We start from the raw sequence: 6798 nt of genomic DNA, 5'->3' as shown, positions 1-6798 counted from the left end.
TATGTAAGCTTCACATATTGAAAAAACGATAGAGTGAAATTTAAAATTTTGTAGATTTTCTTTAAAAATTATTTTAGTTTTAAAACACCAAAAAAAATGGTTTTTAAAGAAAAATTTGTCAGGCAAAATTTTTGGAATGGTCAGGTATTTTTGGCGGTATTTAGCGTAAAAAGTTCAAAGTGTGATCCCCTTAATGTTGCATTTACAGAAATTTGTAGTTTTTCCCTACAATCTGTAATGTTTCCTGAACAGCACTTTTGCAAACTAAGCTGCCGACTGGGTACACATTTTCTTACAAGGACTAACAAATTCGATGTCACTTTATGCCTTTTTTAATCCACTGTATGCTGTTAGAGATTCCAACTTTTTTACAGAAGAGTCCAGTGCCAGAACCACGTCTACTTCTTATACTGTGTCAAATGCTAGAACAGAATCTACACCTGATGCTGTGTCTACTGCCATAACAGAGTCTACACCTAATACTGTGTCTAATGCTGTGACAGAATCTACACCTGATACTGTGTCTAATGCTATAACAGAGTCTACGCTTAATACTGTGTCTAATGCAAGGACAGAGACTATACCTGATACTGTGTCTAATGCTATAACAGAGTCTACACCTGATACTGTGTCTAATGCAAGGACAGAGACTACACCTGATACTGTGACTAATGCTATAACAGTGACTATACCTGATACTGTGTCTCATGCTATAACAGAGTCTACACCTGATACTGTGACTAATGCTATAACAAAGTCTACACCTGATACTGTGTCTAATACTAAAACAGAGTCTACACCTAATATTGTGTCTAATGCTGGGACAGAGTCTACACCTGATACTGTGTCTAATGCAAGGACAGAGTCTACACCTGATAATGTGTCTCATACTAAAACAGAGTCTACACCTGATACTGTGACTAATACTAGGACAGAGTCTACACCTGATACTGTGTCTAATGCTATAACAGAGTCTACACCTGATACTGTGTCTAATGCAAGGACAGAGACTACAGCTGATACTGTGACTAATGCTAAAACAGAGACTATACCTGATACTGTGTCTCATACTATATCAGAGTCTACACCTAATACTGTGACTAATGCTATAACAGAGTCAACACCTGATACTGTGTCTAATGCTGGGACAGAGTCTACACCTAATACTGTGTCTAATGCAAGGTCAGAGACTATACCTGATACTGTGTCTAATGCTATAACCGAGTCAACGCCTGATACTGTGTCTATTGCTGGAACAGAGTCTACACCTGATACTGTGTCTAATGCAGGGACAGAGTCTACACCTGATACTGTGGCTAATGCTATAACAGAGTCTACACCTGATACTGTGTCTAATACTAAAACAGAGTCTACACCTAATATTGTTTCTAAAGCTGGGACAGAGTCTACCCCTGATACTGTGTCTAATACTATAACAGAGTCTACCCCTGATACTGTGTCTAATGCTGTAACAGAGTCTACACCTAATACTGTGTCTAATGCAAGGACAGAGTCTACACCTGATACTGTGGCTAATGCTATAACAGAGTCTACACCTGATACTGTGTCTAATACTAAAACAGAGTCTACACCTAATATTGTGTCTAATGCTGGGACAGAGTCTACACCTGATACTGTGTCTAATACTAGTAACAGAGTCTACCCCTGATACTGTGTCTAATGCTGTAACAGAGTCTACACCTAATACTGTGTCTAATGCAAGGACAGAGACTATACCTGATACTGTGTCTCATACTATAACAGAGTCTACACCTGATACTGTGATGCTGTAACAGAGTCTACACCTGATACTGTGTCTAATACTAGAACAGAGTCTACACCTGATACTGTGTCTAATGCTGGGACAGAATCTACACCTGATACTTTGTCTAATGCTATAACAGAGTCTACGCTTAATACTGTGTCTAATGCAAGGACAGAGACTATACCTGATACTGTGTCTAATACTATAACAGAGTCTACACCTGATTCTGTGACTAATGCTATAACAGAGTCTACACCTGATACTGTGACTAATACTAGAACAGAGTCTACACCTGATACTGTGTCTAATGCTATAACAGAGTCTACACCTGATACTGTGTCTAATGCAAGGTCAGAGACTACACCTGATACTGTGACTAATGCTATAACAGAGACTATACTTGATACTGTGTCTCATGCTATAACAGAGTCTACACCTGATACTGTGTCTAATGCAAGGACAGAGACTATACCTGATAATGTGTCTCATACTAAAACAGAGTCTACACCTGATACTGTGACTAATGCTATAACAGAGACTATATCTGATACTGTGTCTCATACTCTAACAGAGTCTACACCTGATACTGTGTCTAATACTAAAACAGAGTCTACACCTAATATTGTGTCTAATGCTGGGACAGAGTCTACACCTGATACTGTGTCTATAGCTGTAACAGAGTCTACACCTAATACTGTGTCTAATGCTGTAACAGAGTCTACCCCTAATACTGTGTCTAATGCAAGGACAGAGACTATACCTGATACTGTGTCTCATACAATAACAGAGTCTACACCTGATACTGTGTCTCATGCTGTAACAGAGTCTACACCTGATACTGTGTCTAATACTAGAACAGATTCTACACCTGATACTCTGTCTAATACTGGGACAGAGTCTACACCTAATACTGTGTCTAATGCAAGGACAGAAACTATACCTGATACTGTGTCTCATACTATAATAGAGTCTACACCTGATACTGTGTCTCATGCTGTAACAGAGTCTACACCTGATACTGTGTTTAATACTAGAACAGAGTCAACATCTGATACTGTGTCTAATACTGGGACAGAGTCAACACCTAATACTGTGTCTAATGCAAGGACAGAGACTACCCCTGATACTGTGTCTCATACTATAGCAGAGTCTACACCTGATACTGTGACTAATGCTATAACAGAGTCTACACCTAATACTGTGTCTAATGCTATAACTGAGTCTACACCTGATACTGTGTCTAATGCAAGGACAGAGACTATACCTGATACTGTGTCTCATACTAAAACAGAGTCTACACCTGATACTGTGACTAATGCTATAACAGAGTCTACACCTGATACTGTGTCTAATACTAAAACAGAGTCTACACCTAACAGTGTGTCTAATGCTGGGACAGAGTCTACACATGATACTGTGTCTAATACTAGAACAGAGTCTACACCTGATACTGTGTCTAATACTGGGACAGAGTCTACCCCTGATACTGTGTCTAATGCAAGGACAGAGTCTACTGCTGATACTAAGACTAATGCTAGAACTGAGTCTACACCTGACACTGTGTCTAATGCTAGAACAGAGTCTACACCTGATACTGTGTCTAATGCAAGGACAGAGTCCAATACTGATAATATGACTAATGCCAGAACCCAGTCTTCTGCTATTACTGTGGCTGAAACAGAGTCTAATACTGCCTCTACTCCCACTGAAGATTTTAACACTGGAACAGTATTTGATACGGAAAAAACATCTTCTGTTACAGTGTCCAAAGATGTTCCTGGTGATTTAACAGAACCTTCTGTAACTGAAAAATCGACTGTTGCTGCAGAATCAACTGTGCCAACAAAATCTTCCACATCAGGTAATAATTTTTTTTTAATTTAGTCAAAAATCCTTTTTAATTTTCAATTTATGAGGCTTCTAAAATCTTATTCAACAGACAGACAGCAGTATTAAAAATTGTTTTGAATATGAATAATAATAGAAAATTTTTAACAAAATTCAACAATAGACGATCTACTGCTTAGGAAACACTGAAGTGTCAAAGTTTGAGCAAACAACTTCACTTACTGGCAATACAATTGATCTTATAAAAGATTCATCTGAAGAGTTACTTATTGAGGTTCTAACAGGACTGCTATCAAATATGAATGCTATTAATACTTTGATAAGTGCAATAGAGCTTTCAATCTCATCTCAGTCTATAGATAAATTTGAGGAGCCTGCATCTGTTGTCGAACTACTAAATGGACTTTTAGCTACTATTGACCTTCAAGTTTCTGAATTCTATTATGAATTAGTAATACAGAAGCTCTCTTTATCATTGGTAAAGCTGTTAATCAACATGAAAATGCCGTCAACAGTGGAAATTAAAACCTTACTCCAGATCAAAGTTCTCTTAAAATCAGTTGTTCTAAATATCCTATTTCAGATATCAGATATTCAGAACAAAATTTACTTGTTAACTGGAAACCAAGTCAATGTAGAATCTTTAGAGTACTATATAATTTCAATTGATGGGAGTATAGCTCTCAAAATACCAAAACCTGATTTGAACCTGGAGCTACTTTCACCATTTAACTTGGAGCTCTTCTTAACTGACAGAATATCATTCCTNTCATCAACAGTATTAGATGTAGAAGAAGTGGGAACTGTTGCGCAAGATATAGTCAAATGCAGTAATGGCTTGCAAGAAGTATTAACAAAAGGACAAAGAAAGGTATTGGAATCCATTGTGGGCATATTATATTCATTCAGTGTTACATTTACACAGGAAATTACTAGAATACAACAGCGTTTATCATTAATTACTGGTAAAACAGTTACAGCAAATGACTTAGGAATTGATTTTATCAATAAAGAGGGAGAGTTTGAACCAGCTGCTCAAGTTGATTACACCAATGGATCCACAATAGAACTTAATTCACTAGAATTCCGAATATATCAATGGAAAGAATTTAGATTTGCATTTACTAGTATGGATTTGGTGTTATCATCTCTTCAAAGTATTCTTTCAATAGAAGAATATGAAGAAGATTCTGAAGCAGGAAGTCCTTTGACTCTCCTCAATTATCTTATCCAATATTCATCACTTTTAAGCCAAGGAGAACTGTTTCAAATTACAATTAAGCCCATTGTAGATCAGATTATAGTTCTAAGACAGAACATTAAAATACCGGTGTCTGGTAAAATTCGATTAATTTTTGAATCCATAGTTTTTGGAATAAAGAAATATCAGATGGCTTGTGGCTTTGAGTTTGGTTTGATTCAACAAACATTAGCTGCACAGTTTGACATTACAGTTTCTTCTTTCCAAATAACATTTACACAATATAACACACTTGGAGAAATTACAGATGTTTCATTTGGAGATATTCGTGTTCCCAGTGTCTTGGAAATACAACAAAAAGCAGAAAGAATAAGTAGATCTTTAAAGAAGCTACAGTCAGTGATGATTTGCATAGATGCTGCTTTTGAATTCAATTTTGAAAATATTGAAACTGCTAACATTCCGGTACTTCCAACAGTTTTTCTGGATACTCTGTTGTCTCTGATCAATTCCCTCAGTCTGGATGTAACGAACTTGGATGATCGTATATTTGACAGTTTTATTACTTTCAGTTTAAATGAGGTTTTGAGCATTAATCAGGTGGAGATGTTAACTAGTTTTAAAACAACCTTGGATCTGATAATATTTCAGTTATCAATCGAAAGGTTTCAATACTTACAACAATTGATGAAAGAATCAGATATTGAGCATTTGAAAGACAGAGTCACTGCATTGATTGCATTACAGAGATCATTAGAGAATTCTATTTTGTGGTTGTCAACAGCTTGTTCATCCAATATTTCATTAGATATCTGGAAGGAAGCAATCACGAAATTTTACCAATTGATTTCCAATTATGAGGAAGTTATTGAAATGAATCCTGTTGCAGCTGTTGAAAGTAATAGATCTGAAGTGAAAGGATGTACTAAGTTAATTAAATTTCAGTTGTCTGTCTTGTTTAATGTCCTTGAGAACAGCATAGTAACATTAAAGGATGTTTTAACATTTGTCTTTGGGTATACAACTGGAGAAAAGCCAACCATTATTGAATTAACAACAACAATATCAACACCAACCAATCAACAAACAATAGGAGAAAAGCCAACTCTTATTAAAATAATAGGAGAAAAACCAACTCTTATTGAAAAAACAACAACAATGGAACCATCAACATCAACCAATCAAGAAACAAAAGGAGAAAAACCAACTCTTATTGAAAAAACAAAAACAACAATAGAACCATCAACATCAACCAATCAAGAAACAAAAGGAGAAAAGCCCACTTGTATTGAAAGAACAACAACTACTGAACAAGTAAATGGGGAAAAGCCAATATTTATTGAAAAAACAACAACACCAATAGAGCCATCAACAACAACAGGAGAAAAACCAGTTTTTTATTGAAAGTACAACAACCACTCAACAAATAAATGGAGTTAAGCCAGTTTTTATTGAAAGAACAGCAGAAACAACAACTGTTGAACCAACAATGTTACCTTAAAAGAAATTCCTGGAATATCAGTAGCAGAAGAAAACTGGCGACTTATTACCAAAGAAAAGATCAATTCTTCAAACATATTTTATGATTGCACTTTATTCCAAAAATCCTCACAAGTCTGAAGTGGACAAAACATAATATGATTTGTTGCAGATTAGTAATTAATTTGGGGATTTAATAATCATTATCTTATTAAATTTCAGCAAATATTTCACTTTGTATTTGGTTAGTTGAACCAATAAAATCTTTAAATATTTATATTTCCGAAATTTTTTTCAAATTGTTAGGATTATTTCATTTTATAAGCACTTAGTAATTAAAATTTAATCTAATGATTTTAAGTTTTTTATTTCTATATTTTAAACAACCTTGTACACAATTGTAGTTTTTATTTCTATATTTTAAACAACCTTGTACACAATTGTAGTTTTTATTTCTATATTTTAAACAACCTTGTACACAATTGTAGTTTTTATTTCTATATTT

At 35.1% G+C, this 6798-nt stretch overlaps 1 protein-coding gene across 1 annotated transcript in view; it reads left to right on the top strand.

Annotated features, from left to right (window-relative positions):
- The window catches only part of LOC111696644 (serine-rich adhesin for platelets), a 24579-nt gene extending 17964 nt beyond the window's left edge, over positions 1–6615 (top strand). Inside the window, exons 9-11 of the mRNA XM_023466318.1 lie at positions 375–1649; positions 1776–3626; positions 3793–6615. Of these exons, the coding sequence (XP_023322086.1) occupies positions 375–1649; positions 1776–3626; positions 3793–6218 (5552 nt within the window). The 3' untranslated portion in view covers positions 6219–6615. The remainder of the gene's footprint in view (positions 1–374; positions 1650–1775; positions 3627–3792) is intronic.
- Positions 6616–6798: the final 183 nt, after the last annotated feature.

Source organism: Eurytemora carolleeae, unplaced genomic scaffold, assembly GCF_000591075.1.
Source record: "Eurytemora carolleeae unplaced genomic scaffold, Eaff_2.0 scaffold99, whole genome shotgun sequence".
Lineage (NCBI taxonomy): Eukaryota > Metazoa > Arthropoda > Copepoda > Calanoida > Temoridae > Eurytemora > Eurytemora carolleeae.
This window is presented reverse-complemented; position numbering and strand designations above follow the sequence as displayed.